The sequence below is a fragment of the Carlito syrichta genome, unplaced genomic scaffold, assembly GCF_000164805.1.
Source record: "Carlito syrichta isolate Samal-C Ts95f unplaced genomic scaffold, Tarsius_syrichta-2.0.1 Scaffold305193, whole genome shotgun sequence".
Taxonomy (NCBI): Eukaryota; Metazoa; Chordata; class Mammalia; order Primates; family Tarsiidae; genus Carlito; species Carlito syrichta.
In genome coordinates this window covers 91,799-112,159 of record NW_007249289.1, presented here as the reverse complement: position 1 = coordinate 112,159, position 20,361 = coordinate 91,799, and the positions used below count along the sequence as shown (strand labels likewise).

At 55.2% G+C, this 20,361-nt stretch overlaps 1 protein-coding gene across 1 annotated transcript in view; it reads right to left on the bottom strand.

Annotated features, from left to right (window-relative positions):
• LOC103263625 (hemicentin-2-like) overlaps positions 1-20,361 on the bottom strand; it is a 47,706-nt gene that overhangs the window by 8,292 nt on the left and 19,053 nt on the right. The window contains 20 exon segments of the mRNA XM_021714060.1: positions 540-631; positions 751-881; positions 1,182-1,249; positions 1,791-1,928; positions 3,491-3,640; positions 4,261-4,349; positions 5,993-6,048; positions 6,050-6,327; positions 11,084-11,165; positions 13,348-13,538; positions 14,488-14,622; positions 15,529-15,742; positions 16,624-16,842; positions 17,959-18,080; positions 18,497-18,541; positions 18,544-18,630; positions 19,218-19,256; positions 19,259-19,321; positions 19,698-19,745; positions 19,748-19,805. Coding sequence (XP_021569735.1) covers positions 540-631; positions 751-881; positions 1,182-1,249; positions 1,791-1,928; positions 3,491-3,640; positions 4,261-4,349; positions 5,993-6,048; positions 6,050-6,327; positions 11,084-11,165; positions 13,348-13,538; positions 14,488-14,622; positions 15,529-15,742; positions 16,624-16,842; positions 17,959-18,080; positions 18,497-18,541; positions 18,544-18,630; positions 19,218-19,256; positions 19,259-19,321; positions 19,698-19,745; positions 19,748-19,805 — 2,305 coding nt within the window.

Here is a 20,361-nt window from a genome sequence, read left to right as displayed (position 1 = left end):
GGGGGAGCCTGAGGCTGTTGAGGCTGCCTGTTGGGGGGGACTCGTCTGCAGGGTCGAAATCTGAGATAGAGGAGGAGGTAGCAGAACTGGGACTTACAGTGTCTGCAGTGGGGGGAGGGGAGTTTTGGAGAGGAGGCTGAAGTGTGCATAGAACAATGGGAGAAGGAGAAGTTGTAGAAGAGGCCGCAGATGCTAGCATGAGTGGAGGGTAGAGATTAGAGGGATTGCAGCTGAGGCAGAGGCGGGGATGTTCACGGAGGAGGGAAACGGACTGAACATAGGGAATCTCTACCCACTGTTTTGAATGCTCACAGAAATTATATAAGTCCCAAATAATATCAGGATTGAGGGACCCCTGGAGAGGCCACTGATTTTGGTTGTCTAAGGGGTATGTTGGCCAGTCTTGCGTGCAGAAACGAATTAGGTGTTTGGGTTTGATATCAGGGGAAAGAGAGAGTGTAGTGAAATTGTTTTAGAGGCATTTAAGAGGGGAATCGGCTGGCAGGGATGACGAGCCTCCCATGGTGAGACAGGGAGACTAAACAGGGCGTCCCCTGAAGAGTCGGCTGTCCAAGAAGTGTGGCTGTGGCAAAGCCTGTCATCACAGGGGTTTGGCACAACCAGGGTCCTCCTGGAAAACCAAGGGGGTCAAGGCACCTAGTGCAAGGATTTTTGGACCTGACAGAAAGCACTTGACTGGGCGGTGGGTGGGAGCGTGTTTGAGATTACTGCCGGTTTAATAGGGCTTACTGTGGGGCAACAAACAGGGAGCCTCCGAGGCTCCCTGTTACCCGACAGATATATGAGTCCTTCAGAATCTGCTGTGGGCCAGCAGACGTGGGACCCCCAGGGTCTGCTGCGGCCCGACAGCCGTGGTATTCCTGGTGGGGGGAGAATTTTACAGAAGCCGCTGTGGGTTAGCAGACGTGGGACCCCTGGGGCCCGCTGCAGCCCTGCAGCCACAGGAGTTTTAAGGTTTAAGAGAGATGAAAGAGAAGAGGAAGCCTTTAGGATCCGCTATGGCCGTGAAGGCCAAGGCGGGGTGTGTTCCCCCTCGCCCTGGGGCCGGAGGGGCTGCCGGACGATCAAGGGTCAGTTCCCCCCGGGGATCCCGGGCAAGTTTCAGGTTTTCGTGTCTGGGGAACTCACCTATCCAACGGTCTCTGGTGGATGCAGTTCACGTGTTCAAAACAGTGGGGAAGGTCCAGGAGTCCTGGAGTGGCCACTGGCGCCAGGTCGGGGATCCCACCTATGGGAATACACCCGCGCAAAGGCAAGGGAGCACCCGATCTGAGTCACGGCACCAATGAAAGAATTTCGGCACTAGTAATGACTCCACACCCGGCCAGGACCAAGAGATTTATTAAAGGGGCTGTTACAGAGAGGATCTGTAACAGAGAAAAAAAAGAAAAAGAAAAAGAGAGAGAATTGCAGGGAGAGGGCTGTATTTATTAGCCTGACAGGGGCCGGAAGGGGTCGTGCTATGTTTCTATTGGAGGAGCTGCATGGGAGCAGGGTGGGGCTGACGCCGTGTTATAGTCCTATTGGATGCATAACAAAGCTGGCTATGTTCTGGGAAAGGATTGGAGGCTTGCAGGTTTGAACTTCGCACACGTGGGGAATTGTGCACACAGAAGCCGGGACCTAGGGCCTTTGTTGTCTGGTGTGTCCTCACCATGCTCTGCGCCATTTTGGGAGCTGCCCCTCTGGTTGCTTCCAGCACCCTTCAACGGGGAGACCCTGGACTCGGGCCTCAGCCCTCCTGGCCGCCCGGCGGAGGCCCTGCTCACCCGTAGCAAACTCCATGTGGAACTCCTTCCAGAAGCTGCCACCCATCAGGGAGTGGCTGTTCAGGACCTCTCCATGCTCTCTAGCCAGGGCCCAGTAGATGGGGGCGATGGTGACCACCAGCACCCGCAGCAGAGGCCCTGGGAGGGGTGGGGCATGGAGGCCATGTTAGAGCTGGATCTTCGGGGCAGCCACGCTCCCACTCGAGGGCCCTCTGGGGCTCCCTATTGCCCAAGAAGAGCTCAGCCTCTTCCCTGCCTCGTGCCTACCTGCGCTTATTATCTGACCAGAACCTGGAACATGTCAGAGGCAAATGATCTACTTCATGGAGTAGTTGTAAAAATTAATCCAATAAATGTATGCAAAGGATCACCTGTAATGTGTTGATATCCAACTGGGTTCAACAGATACAGACTGAGGGCTACTGGACCACCTGGGAGCTTGGGATCCCACAGACTGTTGTCACATATGTGCGGGACTGAGTTGGAAATCAAGTTTCCTAACTCGCAGGTATCTTCCAGGAGAGCCTGAAGAAGAGGGACTGACCCAAAGCATTTGAAGAAAGAGCCCCAAACTGCCCGCCACACAGCTTCTCCGAGCATCTTGTGACGCCCAGCCCTCCCATGGGGCCAGGTGGGACCATGCCCTGGACATGGGGAACAGGCCCACTGCCCGCTGCTCTGATGCTAACGAAAGCCAGCCAAGCCCTCGTGCAGGGCTGAGGTCACGGGTGCTTCAGAGGAACGGCTATCAGGCAAGAGCCTGTGAGCGCTGCCCCTGCCCTGCTTTGGTCTCGGGACCCAGGAGGGGCAAGGTAGCAAGTCTACTCGGAGACAGTCACTGCGCAGACACCACGGGATGAATTCGTGGGCAAGGAGGGCTCTTGTCCTCAGGCTTATTTTTTTTCTTTCTCTCTCCTTCCTTCCCTCTCTCCCCCTTTCCCTCGCCTTCTCTTCCCTTCTTTCTCCCCTTTTCTCTTCCCCTCTATCATCCATGCCCCCTTCCCTCCCTCTCTCCATTCCTTCCTTGTTTTCCAGAGTGTTGCTCTGTTGTCCAGGTTGGAGTGCAGTAGTGTGATCATAGCTCATTGCAGCCTCCACCTCCTGGGTTCAGGCAGTTCTCCTGCCTCAGCCTCCTGCTATAACTCTGAAACTACAGGCACGTGCCATCATGTCTGGCTAACTTTATTTTTTGGTCGAGATGAAGTCCCACTATGTTGCCCACGCTAGTCTCAAACTGCTGGTCTCAAGGGATTCTCCCACCTCGGCCTCCCAAAGTGCCGGGATTACAGGTGTGAGCCGCTGTGCCCATCCTGGTCCTCCCGGTTTTCTAGCTAATGCAGCTCTCCACATTTTCCACTTCCTCAATTCTCTTAGCCCTGTCCTTAACAATGGAAAAAAAAACCCCACACAGGAGTCAGTGGTTTGGAAAATCCCTATCTGAGCTCCTGCATGCACATAACCCTAACCACTCAGCTCATTCTTGGTCTGGTTATAAATGCAGGGGTGATTTTATTTTGCAGGGAGGTTGAGTTGGAGAAGAAGTTGCCCACACCTAAGTCTACTTTGACTTGGATTCAGCTATCGGGGCTGTCAGACTAGCTCTGGCCATCAGATTCCTCTGGGTCAGGCATGTGCCACAGAGTCCCAGGTGGGCTGGGGCAATAGGCCCAGATGCAGGTGGCGCTCCAGCCCCCACTCGCCCACAGTTGCTGGGATGTGGCTGATGCTGCTCTGGAAGGTGCTGACCCTGGAGCGAGCCTCCAGCTGCATGCTGGTGTTGAGCAAGGCCACGCCAAATTCCTGCCCATTGATCACCCTGACCATGCTGCCCCGGCTCCCCTGGGGCTCCCCTGGGGTGGAGGGAAGGAAAAGAACAGCAGTGACACTTACGATCCAACCCTGGTACCCAGAGTACAAGTAGGTACTGTCGTCCTTCCCGTTTCATGAAAGAGTCAACAGAAGCTCAGAGAGGTAAAGTAACTTGTCCAAAGACACATAGTTAAGAGGATGGACTCAACACCCAGGGGATCCTGACTCCAAAAGAGAAGGGAGGACTGGGCATGGTGGCTCATGCTTGCCATCCCAGCACTTTGGGAGGCCGAGGCAGGAGGATCACTGGAGGCCAGGAATTCAAGACCAGCTTGAATGACATAGCAAGACCCAGTCTCTACAAAAATAAAAACATTAGCTGGGTGTGGTGAAGTGTGCCTGTAGTCCCAGCTACTTGGGAGGCTGAAGCAGAAGGATCCCGTGCGCCCAGAAGGTGGAGGCTGGGGTGAGCTGTGATCCTGCCACTGCACTCCAGCCTGGACAGCGGAGTGAGACCCTGACTCAATAAAAAGGCAAAGGGAGGTTGTCAGGAGGAGACCCGAGCTGGGCCGCGTATGGGCTTCTAATTCTGATGCTGCTACCACCGTCCTTGAAACCCGGCCACGTCAGCCCCCTTGAAACCACATCTGAGTTGGTTTACCTGTGGAATGAGGAGGTGGGACCACAGACACATGGGAGACCTGTGGGTGTCCTAGAATGCCAGGAGCCTGTGAAGGCAGGGCTGGCACCCTGGAGGAGCCAGGGCGTGGGGCCAGAAGCATGTGCCGTCCCCTGAACGACCCTCCCCATTTCATCAGTGGTGCTGGCCCGGCTGGTGCAAGCTGTGATCAGATGTTCCCCAGCGCTAATCAAATGGACGGCGTGGCTCAGAGGCGCATCCCCCCACTAATGGGCCAGCTGTCTTATTTAGCCAGATGGCATTCCGGGGGACAGGAGACAGGAGTGGGCCTGCCTCTCCACTCACCAGCTCTCAGGAGACATTAACAACAAATTGCCCATGATCTGTCAAAAAATAACATGTAACATGCAACGGCCAGGTTCCTTATGGGTATACGGGGGTGGTCTTGGAATCTAGGAAGCAGTGTCATTTCCTGCTGCCGGTAGCTGAGGTTTGATAAGAGACGTTGCCCAACTGGACTGCTTCTCATCAATATCCGCTCCTTTGGGGTTATTTGTGGGGGGCAGGGACAGGAGGAGGCCCATGAGGCTAGCCTTGACTTTTTGTTTTGTTTGCTTTTCATCATCCCTATTGTGAAACAAGAACTATACCCTATCTTTATTTATTTTGAGTTGGGGTCTTGCTCTGTTGCCCAGGCTAGAATGCAGTGGCATGATCATAGCTCATTGCAGCCTTAGCCTCCTAGGTTCAGGCGATCCTTCCACCTCAGCCTCCTGAGTAGCTGGGGCTACAGGCACATGTTACCACACCTGACTCATTTTTTCAATTTTTTGTAGAGTGCTCACTATGTTGCCCAGATTGGTCTTGAACTTCTGGGCTCAAGAGATCTTCCTGCCTCAGCCTCCCAAAGTGCTGAGATTACAGGTGTGTTTGGTCTGACCCAAAGGAGAAGAAAGCCGGTTGAGGAATCTGAGATGGCTGGGGTTCCTAAGACCAGCAAGCAATGTCCTTTCTGATCACCCTCCATGGCCAGCTAGTATGAGAAGCACTAATTCGGGGTACCTGCATGATCAATGTTTGTATACCTAACCCTGAATTGTACCCCCACATCTTTACAATAAGAAAAAGGAGCACTAATTCATAGACTTTCATGGCAGAGGATGCTCTTGTTTTTTTTGTTTTGTTTTTGTTTTTTTGAGTTGGGGTCTTGTTCTGTTGCCCAGACTAGAGAGCAGTGGCATGATCATGGCTCACCGCAGCCTCAAACTCTTGTGTTAAGTGATTCTCCCACCCCAGCCTCCCACATAACTGGGACAGGCAGACACAACCACACCTGGCTAATTTTTTGATTTTTTTGTCGAGATGAGGTCTCACTGTGTTGCCCAGGCTGGTCTCGAACTCCTGGGCTCAAAGGATCCTCCCACCTCGGTCTCCCAAAGTCGTGGGATTAGAGATGGGAGCCACCACGCCTGGCCCGCTCTTGTCTCATTCTGCCTACTTCATGGGGTTGTGGCGTCTCCCAACAGAGGACATGTGTTTGTGCCCGTTAAGCTGGAACAACCAGGGTTCCCTGTTCAAGACGAGCAGCAAACACTTAGCACCTCTGAGACTGTTTCCCCAACTATAAATGGGCAGGGTAGATCAGATGGCTCAAGAGCACCTCCCCAGTGGTTCATTCTGAGTTTGTGGCTAAGCAGAGAACTGGGGAGCTGGCAGAGCAGGGGGGCCAGGTCTCCCACACCCCAAATGACACCTGATCCCCATCGGCAGCAGGTCCTGTCTCTGTCCACAGAGGTCTGGGCAGGGACGACGCTGTACCTCTCACTGCCAGGAGCGCCTGGGTTGTGGCAGAGCCCGGGAGGTTGTGAGCCACACACTCGTATGCGCCCGCGTACCCTGCTTCCATGTGCTCCAGCCACAGGCTCCCATCGGGCAGGGTCCTGAGCCGCCGGCTGGCCCGCAAGGGTCTGCCTGCCCGTAGCCACTCGATGGTGGGGGCCGGCTCCCCTGTGGCCTGGCACCTCAGGGCCACGTCATCCCCGGATCTCACTGTCGAGTCCTGAGGCACCACCTGGAACACGGGGGCATCTGTGGGAGGTGCAGGGCAGCATTTAGGAACATTTTTATTATTTGTGCATATTCAAGACATGTATTCGTTTGGAAACACTGGGTAACACCCAGAGGCCGGAAGGAGAATACAAGAACCACACAGGGTCGAGCCGGTTACCATTCCTGCAAATTTCCCTCTAGACATCATCTGCTTCCTCATAGAAATATAATCATATTGCACTTGCCTGCTTTTTTTCCTTTTCTTTTTTTTGAGTTGGAATCTCACTGCGTTGTCCAGGCTGGAGTGCAGTGGCACACTCATAGCCATCCCAGCATTGATCTGCTGGGCTCAGCTGACCCTTCCACCTCAACCTTCCAAGTAGCCAGAACTACAGGCGCACACTACCATGCCCAGCTAATTTTTTTATTTATTGCAGGGGTGAGGTCTCACCAAGTTGCCCAGGCTGTTCTCAAACCCGCAGGCTCCCAAAGTGCTGAGATTACAGGTTTGAGCCACCATGTCCAGCCTTCTTTTCTGAGTCAGGGTCTCACACTGTCACCCAGGCTGGAGTACAGTGACGTGATCATGGCTCACTGCAGCCTAGACTTCCTGGGCTCAGGCGATTCTCCTGCCTCAGCCTCCCTAGCAGTTGGGACCACCATGTCTGGCTAAATTGTTGATTTTTTTGTAGAGACAAGGTCTCGCTATGTTGCCCAGACCGGTCTTGAACTCCGGGCTCCAGGGATCCTCCCACCTCAGCCTCCCAGAGTGCTGGGATGACAGGCGTGAGTGCCCGCGCCTGGCCTCTGGCTGTATCTGTACTCCACATAAACCATAGCTACCTTTCCATGATGCATGCCACTACATGCTTGTTTTTGGTGGCTGTGCGGCAATCCACCGCTTGGCTCTCTTGGGACTTACTAGATCAAACCTCTCACGGGACAGTTAGGTTGTTTTCACGAAGAGGAGCCGCTTGTCCAAACTGTCTCTACCTGATGTGATGGGCAGACCCAGGCTCTGCCACCAACTGTGAGTGACGGTCCCCAGGTCGCTCCCTGACCCTCAGTTTTCTCACCTGAAAGAGGGGGGTGGTCCTCCCTGTTCACTGAGCCCCCACAGGATGGCTGAAATGCCGAAGACAGGTGATGCCCATGCCGGGGAGGCTGTGGCCCCAGCAGGGCCCTCGCGCTGTGGTGAACGCGCTGCCGGGTGCCGTCACAGTGGGGCGCCGTGGGCCCGAGTGTGCTTGTCTGGTGGACACAGACTGCCACGTAGGTGGTGGCTTTGCACAGCAGGAGGGGCTCCTCTCACAGGTGGAGAGGCCAGAGCCCAGCACGGCCTCTCTGAGCTGAAGGCAAGCGGTGCTCTCTCTAGAGCTTCCGGGGAGAGCCTGTGCTTCCTCCTCCAGCTTTCGCCGGTTGCCCGGGCGCCTTGGCTGGAGTCTGCGTCACTCCACCCTCTGCCTCCCTCTCCCCTTCGTGCGTGCGTGTGTGCGTGTGCGTGCGTGTGTCTAATTTCCCTCTGGCTTCCTTTTCTAAGAAGACTTATGATAGCACTTAGGGCTCACCAAGATAATCTCATCACAAGATTAAATACCCAGCCTCGGCAACATAGTAAGACCTTGTCTCTACAAAAAATTTTAAAAACGAACTGGGCGTGGTGGTGCACGCCTATATTCCCAGCGACTTGGGAGGCTAAGGTGAGAGGATTGACTGAGCCCAGGAGTTTGAGGCTGTGGTGAACTGTGATCGTGCCATTGCACTCCAGTCTGGGAGACACGGTGAGACACTGACTCAAAAAAAAAAAAAAAGAAATCCTTAAACCCATTTATTTGCAAAGATTCTTCTTCCAAACAGTCACATCATGGGTTTTGGGGGATTAGGATGGACACACACACACACACACACACACACACACACACACACATATATTTAATTTTAAAAAATGTGGGTTTTTTTTGTTTTTTGAGGAAAGGTCTCACTCTGTCACCAGGCTAGAGTGGTGCAGTGGCACAGTCATAGCTCACAGCAGCCTCAAACTCCTGGCTCAAGTAATCTTCCTGCCTCAGCCTCCCAAGTAGCCGGGACTACAGGCACATGTCACTATGCATGGCTAATTTTTCTTTTTTTGTAGGGATGGGACCTTGCTATGCTGCCCAGGCCACAGCTTTGTCTTTGGGAGCCATTTGTCAGTCTGCCACAGCCAGTGTCTCCTAAAGCTGAGCACACGTGCACTACATGACAGCAGTTCCACTCCTGGACCATACCCTAACACAGTTGCATATGCATGCTCACTAAAGGTTAGGCGAAGGTAGTCATGGCCACACCATTCTTCATTGCCCCAAACTAGAACTGACTGACAGGGGAATACACAGAGAAATTGTGGTATACCCATGCAGTAGAAAACCACACAGCAATGAGAACCAATGAACTAATTCTAAGTGAACAATATGGACGGATGCCACAAACAATGTTGTGCAAGAGAAGACTAACACAAGAGCACATTTGCTCTCATTCAATTTAAAGAAAGGTCTAAAAAGCAAGAGCAAGACATCCACAGCTGCGGCTGAGTGAAGATGTCAGCCCACCTGCCCTCCAAAATACAAGTATAAGATTCAACAAAATGTCCCCAAATGATTTCAGAGTTCTGGGAATCAACTAAAGGCAAATGACCAACTGCACATCAGGTATCCATAAAAAACTTCTAGAAGCTGGGCATAGCCTGTAGTCCCAGCTACTAGGGAGGCCAAGGTGGGAGGATTACTTAAACCCAGGAGGTCGAGACCAGCCTGGGCAACATAGCGAGACCTTGTCTCTTAAAAAAAAAAGGGGGGGGGCTGAGCACAGTGGCTCAGGCTATAATCCCAGCACTCTGGGAGGCCAAGGCAGGAGGATCACTTGAGCCTAGGAGAAAAAAATCAATAAATGAGTTGGGCATGGTGGTGTGTGCCTGTAGTCCCAGCTATTCGGGAGGCTGAGGTGAGAGGTAGGGGCTGTGGTGAGCCATGATCGTGTCACTGCCCTCAGCCTGGGTGACAGAGTGAATCTTCGACTCAAAAAAAACAGAGTGAGACCTCAACCCACCCTCAAAAAAGAGCCCAGGCAGTTTTCGAGTGTGCCTCAGTTCGATTCTCCTTCGCTCCCCCAGGACTCGCTGCACAGGTGTGCATGACCCACATCAGCCGGGGGCCATGGTGAACTGATCCAGTCTTTCTAGGACTCCCTCATCTCCCAAGTTTCCTTCAATAAACGTCTGCTGGTCCTCTGGTCTCCTCCGGGGCCACACCTTGGGCTAACAGAGCTGCCCTCTCCATTTGTTTCTTGCCAGTTTTGCTGCTTTTTCCTGACAATCTTGGCAGGAAATGCTTTCACCCTGTCCTGCAAAGGAGTCATACCTACCAGGAGGGCTAAAGTGAAAGGACTGACATTACCAGCTGCTGGCAAGGATGTGGAGAAGCCAAAACCTCACCCACTGCCGAAAGGAGAGAGAAACGGGCCACGCTGCTCGGTGGTTTCTTAAAAAGCGAGACATACACTCGCCACATAATTCAGCAACTACGCTTCTAGGATTCTAACCCCAGAGAAAACATATAGCCACAAAAGCAAGTGCGCACAAATATTCATGGCTGCATTATTTGCAATAGTCAAAAATTAGAAATAATCAAGGCTGGGCACAGTGGCCTATAATCCCAGAACTTTGGGAAGTCGAGATGAGAGGATTGCCTGAGACCACAGGTTCGAGACCAGCCTAGGCAACTTGGTGAGACCTCATCTCTACAATAAATTTTTTTAAAAATTTGCCGGGCATAGTGGCGTGTGCCTGTAGTTCCAGCTACTTGGAAGGCTGAGGTGGAAAGATCGCTGGAGCCCAGCAGGTGAAGACCTTGGTGGCCATGAGCGTGCCACTACACTCCAGTCTGGGCGACAGAGTGAGACTCCAACTAAAAATAAATAATTAATTAATTAAATAAAAGAAATAACCCAGTAATAACATCCAGCTATCAAGGAACAGGGCAAACAAAATATGGTCTAACCAAACAACGAAGTACTATTCAGCCATGAGAAGGAATGAATGACTGATATATAGCATAACACGAACTCAAGGACACTGAAGAAGTGAAAGAAGCTGGAACCAGAAGTCTCCATTTAATTCCATTCATGTGAAATTCCCAGGAAAGCTGCATCTCCAGAGACAGAAGGCAGATCAGTGTCTGCCTGGGGCTGGTGGGAGCCAGGATCGACCACAGGCAGAGAGAACTTTCTGGAGTAACGGAAATTGTCTACACATGGGTTGCGGCGATGGCGGTAAAACCATAAATGGACTAAGAATCTTGAAAACTGCATACTTAGATGGGGTGGATTTTTTTACTTTTAAAAATCGTGGCTGGGTTCGGTGGCTCAGCCTGTCATCCCAGCACTTTGGGAGGCCGAGGCGAGTGGATTGCCTGTGCCCGCGGGTTCGAGACCAGCCTGGGCAACCTGGCAAGACCTCATCTCTACAATAAGTCAAAAATTAACTGGGTGTGGTAGGGCATGCCTGTAGTTCCGACTCCTTAGAGGGCGCAGGCAGAAGGATTGCCAGAGCCCAGTGGGTCGACACTGGGGTGGCCGTGAGTGTGCCACTGCACTCCAGCCTGGGCGATGGAGTGAGACTCCAACTCAAAAAAAGAAAAAAAAGAATGCCAAGTCCCCGGCCCTGTCTCTCTGCTCTCTGAGCCCCACCAGTCGCCGCTGCCCCGAGCGCCACCTCCCGTGTCCCCACCACCTGCAGAGGAGTGGGGAGGCCGCGATTCACTCTGAAGTACTAGGACCACCACCTTCTCTGCCGTGCCCATCTCGTTCTCTGCCAGGCACTGGTACTGTCCCGCGTCATCCCTCTGTGGGTGGGCATGGGAGGGGAGCATGGCGTTCAGAGAGGAAGACCAGAGCTCAGACAGTTGGGCAGGGGACCACGACCCAGCCGGCCAGCAAGGGCTTAGAGCTTCGACCGCCCGGAGACATCCTGTTCCCCACAGCGCACCAGAGGGGCAGAAGACATGCAGAGAGACTCACACCCGGGACGGGTAGGGACTGAAGTCCTGCATCGTTGCCACTTGCTGGAACAAGCATGATTTAGATCCACTCCTGGAAAACTGTATCTATTGAAGTCTTAACTGTGCCATGGCATATTATTTGGGACTTCTCCCAAAAAAAAGGGTTCCATGGTCAAATACGTTTGGGAATCACTGACTTAAACAACACATCTCTGAGCTGTAGGACTTGTCAGGGCATTTGCTATGCCAGTGTGCACTGTGCGTCTTTCAGAAGGGAGATGGTTTGCAGCATTTCTCTAACCAAGGTGGCCAAGGAAGCTCGTTCCCTGGATTTCCTGACCTTGGATACACGATGGGACTCGGGAAGGGCACAGGCTGCATCACTTCTGCGTGGCAGCGCCACCATGAGATGGGGCTGGGGCAGTCTGAGGCCACCGTGCACACCTGGAAGATGATATCTGGAGGCCTGTTCCCAAGGGACCACTGGGGACAGCACAGTACAAAGTTAAGAGTGTAGATTTGAGGTCAGACCAACATGGAACTGAGTTCCAGCCCTACTGTCTACTGCACTGAACCCTTTATAAGACCATGCATTTCCAGGTCTCTGGAGCCTCAGTTTCCCCATCTCTAAAATGGGAATGATAACTGCTAGGATCGTCATGAGCGTTATCAACGCCAGTTAAGCGCACGGCATGGTACTCACGGTCCGTACTCGGGTAACAGTGGCCTTTGCTGCAGTTGCTACTCTTACTGTGGCTTTATTATTAGGTCCCATGATTATTACTACCCAGCGAAGGCTCCCAGGTGGGTGGGACCAAGGACCCTACGCCATGAACTTGAGCCAAGACTGACTTGTGGATGGCTGCACAATCACTGGAACTTGGGACACTGTGTGGGAGGTGAGCAGGGCAGCCCCAGTGCCCAGGGCTTAGGAAGCAGCAGGAGTCAGGAGACCTGGGGTGGGGTCCTGCCTCCCACACTTTCTGGCTGCGGGCCTCCCTGAGCCTCAGTGTCTTCATCTGCAAAATGGGGGCACTACTACCTGCCTACTGTGCCCCTGGGGCGGTTAGTAGCCTTTGGAGGGGGGGCATTATTCACAGATCATTCTTTTTTGTTGTTGTAGTTATTGTTTTTGAGTCAGAGTCTCACTCTGTTGCCCAGGCTGAAGTGCAATGGTACAATCACAGCTCACAACAGCCTTGACCTCCTGGGCTTAGGCGATCCTCCTGCCTCGGCCTTTTGAGGAGCTGGGGCTTCAGGCACATGCCACCATGCCCAGCTTGTTTTACTTACTTATGTATTTATTTTTGTAGAGACTAGGTCTCACTATGTTGCCCAGGCTCAAACTCCTGGGCTCAAGCAATCCTCCTGCCTTGGCCTCCCAAAGTGCTAGGATTACAGGTGTGAGCCACAGCACCTGGCCTACAGACCACTCTTCTTATTTTTTAATTTTAATTTTTTTAGTAAGGAGAAATTTATTAGGAGATAGGAAAGCCCCCAGCAGAGGGAGGGGTCCTGAAAGAGGGTTGCCCTGTTTTAATTTTTTTTTTAAGTCGGGACCTCATTCTGTTGGCCAGGCTGGAGTGCAGTGGCATGATCACAGCTCACCGCAGCCTCGACCTCCTGGGCTCAGGCAAGCCTTCTGCCTCAGCCTCCCAAGTAGCTGGGACTGCAGGTGCGCACCACCATGCCCAGCCAATTTTTTATTTTTGTAGAGACAAGGTCTCTGAAGCTCAGGCCGCAGACCACTCTTAAATACCTGGTGTGAGTCATCTCACTGATTTCTCACTATAAACCTATGAGGCAGAAGTAATTCTTAGTCTCACTGAATGGGTGGGATGACTGGTCGCCGGCTGCAGGTCACCCCGGGTGGCAGCAGGAGGGGGTCTGGGCTATGGGCAGGGAAGGGCTTTGTACACTGTAAAGGGGGGTGCCAACCTGAAGAACCTTCCCGAGCAGTCAGAAAAAGCATAGGGTTGCCCTGCACACCCCCCTCCCCCCAGCCCTCCAGGGTGTCCTGCCTTGCCTCGGTCTTGCAGATGGCCAGCAAGCCATTCTGCAGCCGGTGCCGGAGACGGCTGCCCCGCAACAAAAGGCCATCTTTGATCCAGCGGATGTCAGGTGCTGGGTCTCCACGGGCCTCACAGTCTAGCTGGATGCTGGCCCCCACGGGTTCCACCAGGTAGGAGAAAGCCTCCCCCTGCAGGACAGGAGCCTCTGCATGGGGATGGCACCAAACGAGGGATCGGGAAAGAAGTCACCTTCAGCCTCAACATCCTTTAAGCCTGTTCTCGAAGGCCTACCCAACAAAGGCTCCGGCTAGCCCAGCAGAGTTGTGCATAGTCAATGCATGAGGGACGGCAAGCCATGTCCGTGTCATGGGTCAAGTCACAGAGACTGGCAGTGGCTACCAGGAACTGTGCTGAGAAGGATTTGAAGCTGAGTGAGAATGGAGCTGTGATCTATGAGTGATGCCTGAGACGGGCGCAGGTGGGAGTGCAGTGGTACATGTGTCATGCATTCATTCTCACAGATGGATTACCCCAACTGCGGCATATCTAAGGACGTAGATTTGGAAATCAAGAAGTATAAGGACACCTCTGTTGGACACAGCCACCTGAAAAGATTCATGTGACTCTCAAAACACTCTTGGATGCCCTGTGCCGGCTTCCGTCCTTCCTAGTTTCCAGGCCAAATCTACCCAAATCTGAAGCTATGTCCTGGTGCCCGGGGCTGTGCTTTCCCTCCAGCCACACCCAGCCATCCTGAAGCTGAACATCTAAATCATAGTGTCACCAAGGGTGACTGTGTTGCTCTGGGGGGGTGGGCAGAGCACGGGACAACCGGAAGCCTGCAGGCACACCCTGGCCCCCATGCCCTCCTCCCCCCTCGGCACCCTTCCACTGCAGACCAGTTGGTCAGATTCCAATTCCACCTGCAGCCAGAGTGGTCTGCAGACCATAGAAAATACTGATGCCCGGGCCACCTGCCCCCAGAGTGGCTGGTTACTGAGTTGGAGGCAGAGCCTGGGCATCTGCATTGTATAAAGTGCTCTAGGGGATTCCAAAGCACGGCCAGAGTGGAGAGCCGTGAGCTGAGGACAAGCTGCCGGGCTCTTAGGACACCCACAGGACGGGCTCCACAGAGGCCCAGACGGGACGCCTACCCTTCACATGGACGAAGCTGACCGCCTGCACGCGGCCCACTCTGTTCTTGGCCCAGCAGACGTAGGTCCCACTGTCCTCTCTGGTGACCGCCGCCCGCTGCAGTGTGCTGGCCCCATCCTGTGCGGACACACCCACTGCAGAGGAGACGGACATGCCCCGGGGGCACTGTGAGTCCAGGTGCAGGGAGCTTCTGCCCTAAATGCCCCACTTGGGCCTGGGTACAAGCAGGTGCTTAATAAGGACACAGAAATGGAAGGGCGTGTCCCAGGAGGCACGGGCCACATTGGAGGTTGTGGTTAAAGACCCTGCATTTTGTCATTTTCAGGTGCACACCAAATTAGATGAGTGGTCAAGACTGGGTCTTTTGGGGCTTTTTTTTTTCTGAGTCAGGGTCTCACTCTGCTGCCCAGGCCGAAGTGCAGTGACATGATCACGGCTCATCAAAGCCTGCACCTCTTAGGCTCAGGCGATCCTTCTACCTCAGCCTCCCAAGTAGCTGGGACTGCAGGTGTGCACCACCACACCTGGCTAGTTTTTAAGGTTTTTTTTTGTAGAGATGAGGTCTCGCTATGTTTCCTAGACTGGTCTTAAACCCCTGGACTCAAGTAATCCTCCTGAATCAGCCTCCCAAAGTGCTGGGGTTATAGGAGTGAGCCACTGCGCCTGGTCAGCAAGCATTGATTGAGCACTTACTGTGTACTCCACAGCCCCTGCGGCTCCCTAGACATAACCCAGATACCAGGGGGCAGGACAGAAACCCTCAGGGAAAGAGGTTTCCAGAGGGCCCCATGAAGGGACCAGCACCTCTGGGCTAGGACACAGGCCTCCACCTCCTGGCCTTCAGGCCTCTGGGTTGAGTCGTCTTCTTGCAGGGGTCTCTTGCCAGCTCTGATAGGCAGCTTGTCACCTGGGTTTGCCCTGTCCCCCTGCACAGGGCATCTGGAGATCCAGAAGCCAAGGTCCTGCCCACTAGGTTGGGTCTCTCCACCCGCCCACCCTCCTCGGGGCCTCTGTTTCACCCGCCTCCGGCAGGCCTGGACCTGTGACTGACCGGTCATTGATGGTCCAGCGGAGGCGAGGGGTGGGGCTGCCCCGGGCTGCGCAGCGAAGCCACAGTGGGTCCCCAAGGCGCAGGCCGCGGTCCCCAGGCAGGGCGGTGAACACAGGCAGCGCCAGGACGGTGAGGTGCACACGGCGGTGGGCCCAGCTCACGGCATTCTCCACCATGCAGGCATAGGTGCCGGCATCCCGGCCCTATGGGCAAAGGGAGGTCAGCTGGGAACCACCCTCCACCCCTGCCCAGGCAGGAATGCCCTGGGAGCCATTGCCCTGCGGGCACTCACAGAGCATCCGGCCCAGAGATGTGCAGTGACTTGCCCAAGGTCACACAGCTGGCAGACAGGCGGTCGTTCCCCCTCCCCTCTCTCCAACTCTGGCACTTTCTGCAGCTGTCATGGGCTCTGCCCCTTCATAATCTAAGGCCTGATTGCATGATTGTGACAGGAACCGTTTAGTGAGCATCTACTGTGTGCCGGGCCCTGTGCTCACAACTTGGCCTTCACCAGCTCGTCCGAGCTGGAATTGCCTTGAGGAAGTCCTACTTCTGAAGCCTTTACAGAGAAGGCCGGCAGAGCCTCTGAGAGGCAGCTTCGGGCGCAATTAAGCAGGCCAGGGGCACTCACCCCTGCACTGCCTGGCTCCCTGGGTGGCAGAGACCCCGGGACCCTCCAGGTATGCGTCCTACTGAGCTCATGGGAGAGGAGCTCATTATGTAACTGGGGGGAATGGGAGGGAGACAGGAGGGGCCCACCCATATGCCTGGCCAAACACCGCCTCCAAACCAGGGAGGGCAGTGAATGTCAGCGTGTGGTTAAGAATAACGGGTATATTTTGGGGACACAAAGCTGTCGCCACGTCCCCCCTAAATCTGGGCTCTGCCTCTTGGGAACGGCATATCTGGGGACAGTTATGCACATTCGGAACCCTGGTATCCTCATCCATATTCAGGATAAGTCTTATCCCCCAGGTTCCTGGGACCCCAAGGATGTCCAGTGCTCAGCACAGAGCAGGAGAGGCAGGGTCTCCACACAGTGCCATCTGCCGTCCCTTGCTGTGCCCTGCAGCCGGCGCCTCACCTCCAAGTTCTTCACCAGCAGGTCCCCTGAAGACTGGATGTTGAACTTCCTCTCGGCCCCAGACAGGGGCTGGCCGTCCTTGTCCCAGGTGATGTGCGGGTCGGGACTGCCCCTGGCCGTGCAGGGCAGGAGGGCAAGGGAGCCTTCGGTGGAGGCCAGGTCAGGGAGGCTGGCCTCGATCACAGGCGGGGCTGCAGGCAAAGAGAGGCCCACTCGGGACTGGGGCTGGAGGAGGGCCCCCCCCGCCTCTGTGTCCCGTCCCCTTGGCCTTCCCTGCCTTCCGCTTCCCCACCACTTCAGGTCAGAGGTCACTGCCTGTGGTCAGGACGATGTGGGAACTCTGAGTTTGGTGAGGCTGTGACAGGGTGAGCTCTTGCACACATGTATACACACACACACCCCAAAAGCTGCAGGACAGAGGCCTTGGGCAGGCTCCACTTGGGCATGAGACCTCATGACGGTCCCCAGGGTCCCAAGCAGACCTGTCACCCAGCCTTCCCTGGGCAGCCACACTGGGGACAGAGTGAGTGTCCCTGGCTGGCCAGCTGGGAGTCTGGCTGGCCTGATGACTGGCTGTGCTCCTGGCCACAGGGAACAGGGACGAGCTGTACAAGGAGGCTCGGAGCCTCTCTGAGTTCACAGTCAGAGTCCAACCCCAGTGCCGCACAGCAGCCTGCGGGGATGGCCACCAGATGACCACAAAGCAGGTCCCATGGGTCACCTCACGACAGGCCCATGCCGAACAGTCCCAGCAAACTTCACAGACTGTGGTCAGTGATGGCCTTTGTCTTTGTCTTTGGTGAAACGATTCCTTCCTTGATTCCTTCCTTCCTCCCTCCTTCCCTCTTTTTCTTTTTAGAGACGAGGGCTCATTATGTTGCCCAGGCTGGTCTCCAATTCCTGGACTCGAGCAATCCTCTCACCTCAGCCTCCAAATTGCCGGGATGACAGGCACGAGCCACTGTACCAAGCATGCCCCTTAATTTGGAGACGATGACGGATCAAACTGAGGGAAGGATGTGTCGAATTGTGTGGGTGCAGGAAAGGCCAGAGACCACTGCCACGGCTGGACACCAGAGTGAACAGAGCGAATCGAGTGTCTCGGTGGGGCCAGAGGGAAGGCAGAGGGGACAAGAGGCTGTGTTTGAAGCGAGACCTCAGGTGCAAGGCGAGAGGCGGGTTTCCTTCATTCCTTCCAGGACCACGTGCCCAGCCAAGCGGGCGGGGGTGGGGCGATGGGAGGAAGGCATGCAGGGATGGGCCCTGCCACGGTCGGGGAAGGGGGAAGCTTGAAGATGCCTGGAAGCCCCGTGGTCACTTGGGGTCCCCAGGCACCACCAGCCGCGTTTTCCCCATGGCGCTGCCTGCGCTGTTCTGGGCGATGCAGAAATGGTTCCCAGCATCCTTGGGGCGGGCGTGGGCGATGTGCAGCTCCCCACTGGGTAGGACCCGGGCACCTGGATGTGGGGGAAGGAAACCAGACCTCGGACATCCCCCGGCCGGCCATCACCTGGTGGGGGGGGTGGAGGGCCCGAGGAGGGAAGGGGGCAGCTGGCTCCTCTGACAGGCAGAAGATGACTTGCTGGGGCTGCAGAGTGACCCAGTGATCGGAGGAGCCCGGAAACCTGGCCTGGAGACCAGCCCAGCTGCCTCCTGCCCCCTGCCCCCCCCACTCAGCCACCAAGTGAGAGCTCAGAGAGAATCTCAGGCGTTGGTGACGGCGGAAGGGAGGGGGGAGGCGGGGGAGGGCGTCTGGGCAGGCCAGAGGCCTTCTGGGACCAGGCGCAGGTCTGCAGAGTCCCCTGGGGCAGAAAGGGGGAGCCTCAGGCCCCACGTCTTCCCCTCCCCCAGGCTGGCTGGCAGGGAGACTCACGTGCAGGGACGCTGAGCCCTTCGCTCTGCCAGGTGATGGCCGGCGGGGGATGCCCGAGGCCTCACAGGGCAGCAGTACCTCCTCCTCCACCCCCGCCCAAACCACACTGGGCAGGGGCTTCACCACGGGGGAGGCTGCGAGGACAGGGGTGCAGAGGCCATGGGGGTGCCTTCAACACCAGCTCCTCCAACCAGGGGACCTCTGAGCATCAGAGAGAGAGGCCTCTAAAGGGAACAGGGAAGCCTGCGTGCGGTGGCTTATGCCTATAATCCCAGCACTTTGGGAGGCCAGGGCAGGAGGACTCTTGAGCCCAGCAGTTCGAGAACAGCCTGGGCAGCATGGCAAGACTTCACCTCTACCACAAAATTTTAAAAAATTCGACAGGCGTGGTGGCACACGCGCGTCCCAGCGGCTCGGGAGGCTGAGGAGGGAGGATTGCCTGAGCCCAGGAGGTGGAGGCTGTGGTGAGCTGTGACTGTGCCACTGCCCTCCAGCCTGGGCAACAGAGTGAGACCCTGACTCAAAAAATAAAATAACATAAATAAATAAAACAGAGGGAACAGGGAGTTCTGGAAACCTTGCATGGAGACTGCTTCTCGCTCCCAGAGGATCCCACTGGAGGCAGGTCAGGCATCTGGGACTGGGGCCTCAGTTCCATCCCGAGCCCCACCTGCCTCTGGCTCCCACCTGCTCCCCCGACCCTGGGGCCATGGACCCTTACCTTGCACAGTGAGGACCACGTGCTTGTGGGCCACGCCGAGTTGAGGGCTGTGCAGGTGTAGCCGCCAATGTGGATAGGCAGGGTGTGCCCGATCTCCAGGGCGCCTGTGGGCCAAGCAGTCATGGAGGGCATGAGGGCGAGGGGGTCAGGGACAGAGGGCCCGGGGATGGGCGCGGCATACCCGGCTGGCATACCCCCCTCCAACGTCGGTGTGTGCCACTCAGCCTGCCTCGCCTGCCCGCTTGTACGTGGTATGAGAGGGTCAGACGGCGTGGGAGCCTAGGTTCTAGGCCTGCCTCTGCTCCCAGCCCAAAGCATAATCATGCACGAGTTCCTTTTACTTCCTGGGTCAGAGAGGGCGAGGGCGTTCTCCCAGGTCACCCAGTGTGGGAACGGCAGAGCCAGGCCAGAACCTTCCCCCTTGCCTTCGCCCACCCTCCTAGGTCCCCAGTGGAGCGACTGGGGCTTCCCCGAACCTACCGGAAGGTGAGCCTTGGCAGCCACTTCCCTGCGGCCCCAGCTGGGCACGGCCGGGGCCGGCACGCCTGTGCTGTGGCATGTGAGCACAGCCGTCTGTTGAACCCGGGACTCTAATGAGAGAGATAGAGAGCACAAAGAGCCAGGTCCGATGCAAACACACGAGGGTCTTTATTCAGGCTCGAGTCTGGACTCACACCCGAAGCAGCAGCTTCAGGGACAAGAGCCCCGATTCATAATGGCAAGCAGTTTTTATGCACAATTACAGAGGGAGGGGAAAGAACTCCAAACTTGATTTTACATGATTGGGTAATTTCTCCTAATGGGTACGGGAACACTTGGTATTGGTGGGTGCTGCCCATGATTGACAGAAACCCACGTAATGGGCCGAGTGGAATGTTAGATAAGTTAGGTCCATGCAGTCCCTGCGTATGAAGTAACCTGAGCCGGCAGGCAAAGGGTTACATTAGCCCTTTAAGTTTCCATCCCAAGGTATGCTTAGGAAAGCTTGTTTGCTTAACATTTACATAACATAACATGGTCATTATGGGACACAAAAGCCAAACTTAACAAAGTTTTAAATATGATGCTGCAACATACAGTGATGTGGGGGTAGAAATCATATACTAATTCTGGGATTTATAAATATCACAAGCTTATTATAGCA